Genomic DNA, 1,852 nt, shown 5'->3' with positions numbered 1-1,852 from the left:
TTAAAAACAATTTATATATAATATATATATAAAAATAAATTTTTAATATTATAAATATTTTTATAAATAAATATATTATAATTATATATTATATTATTATATATATTATATATACTATATAATAATAATATATATAATATATATAACATATATATATACATATATACCTATTTAAAATAAATATATACTTTATATATAACATTTATATTTTAAAATTAAAAAAATTTAAAATATATAAAAATTTTAACACATTATATATTATATCAATACACATATAATATATATACATATACACAAAATTATATATATACTTACATTTATAATTATTAACATATAATAAATAATAACATATACATATATATACATAATAATATATATATTATATATATATAGGTATATATAATATACATATACATGTCAGTCAAGAAAATTAATGTTGCACTCACAGTATTTCATTACATATAATATGTTTACCATTTTCATAGGACGAGACTCCATAGTTGTAGGTAAGTTCACACACAAAGTGGCTATCTTCTGGCCCATATCCAATCATGGTTTTGCTCCATCTACCATCATAAGGCCTGTGGATAAAAAAATATATATATTTATTAGAGAAAGATATGTAACAATTTTGATGGGGAACATCTATAGCTCTAAGTAGAAGTAAAAAAAAATAATAATAATAATAAATAAATATCAACTGTAAATAGATGCTGAACTTTAAACCTTTTACATTTAAAATGTTTAATTACAGTACTAGAGTCCCTTTCACACATGTTATAGAATGTTATGTTTTCATTACTTTAACCCATGCCCGCTGGAATGCAGTGTTCATCTTTGTTTTGTTTTGTGAAATCTCTCTCCACACAGATGGTCCTACAAGTGCTTAGCCACCAAGGTGTCAATTAGTAGACATCATGACCTCATCTGATTTCACCTTTCCTTAGGTTTTCATGAACTTCATATTTATTCCTAATGCTATCAGTATATATGCTGATATTGTTATTATTGACATCATAATCATTATAATGTTATTAAGAGAGCAAATATGATACAAGATTATTTCCAAAAAATAATATTTCTGAAAATATTCATGTTTTTGGCTTGTCATTAAGGTAGATATTGAATGTAAAGTAATTTTCAGTCACTGACCAGTGTACACCCAAGGTCATTTTTAACAGAAGTTTGTCCTTACTGAGGTCTAGAGATGCAACTGAAGCATCACTCTCTGCCTCTGGAATCTTCTTGAGCATGTACTTGTTATTGGCTCTGCACTGGTTCTGACGCCACCTATATTACAAAAAGCAATGAGTCTTTCACATCATGTGCCACAAGGAGATTATCAACATAGAACATTTGTATTATTCATATTATTACTGCAAGCCTCCTTTTGAGGATCTTCAGTCACAGAACATTTATCTCACAATTGTTTAGAAGTGGGCCACTTCTTTGATAGCAAATCTTCATGTTTGGAATGGACTTATTTCTCCCTGAAGTCAGCTTTGAAGTGGTCTTTTACTGGATAAATATGATGTACTGGAGCAAGTGAAAGATTCTTGGGGCCTGTTGGTCCAAAGGCAACCCAGGAAGTGGGTTGTTGAGCCCACTTCCTAACTGTCATCAGGCACTTCAGTCCACATCATTCTGATATGACCATATTTGGTCCAGTTTACAGGCATCATGTTATTGGTAGCTATGCTGAGTTTGTCTCTACTGTAAACTTCATTTCCGGCAATGTCATTTCCACCATCTATGCTGCTCAAGCAGCACATGCTTGTTGCACATAAAAATTCCATTTTCAGTATCAATAACTTGGAATGTTATCAGTATTCGTGCCTTGTCCTCACTGCTC

The 1,852-nt window shown here is 29.0% G+C and overlaps 1 protein-coding gene across 1 annotated transcript in view; it reads right to left on the bottom strand.

The window, feature by feature from the left end:
• LOC119572249 (glyoxalase domain-containing protein 4-like) overlaps positions 1-593 on the bottom strand; it is a 31,578-nt gene extending 30,985 nt beyond the window's left edge. Inside the window, exon 1 of the mRNA XM_037919252.1 lies at positions 475-593. Within this exon, the coding sequence (XP_037775180.1) occupies positions 475-553 (79 nt within the window). The 5' untranslated portion in view covers positions 554-593. The remainder of the gene's footprint in view (positions 1-474) is intronic.
• Positions 594-1,852: the final 1,259 nt, after the last annotated feature.

This window comes from Penaeus monodon, chromosome 1 (assembly GCF_015228065.2).
Source record: "Penaeus monodon isolate SGIC_2016 chromosome 1, NSTDA_Pmon_1, whole genome shotgun sequence".
NCBI lineage: Eukaryota > Metazoa > Arthropoda > Malacostraca > Decapoda > Penaeidae > Penaeus > Penaeus monodon.
This window is presented reverse-complemented; position numbering and strand designations above follow the sequence as displayed.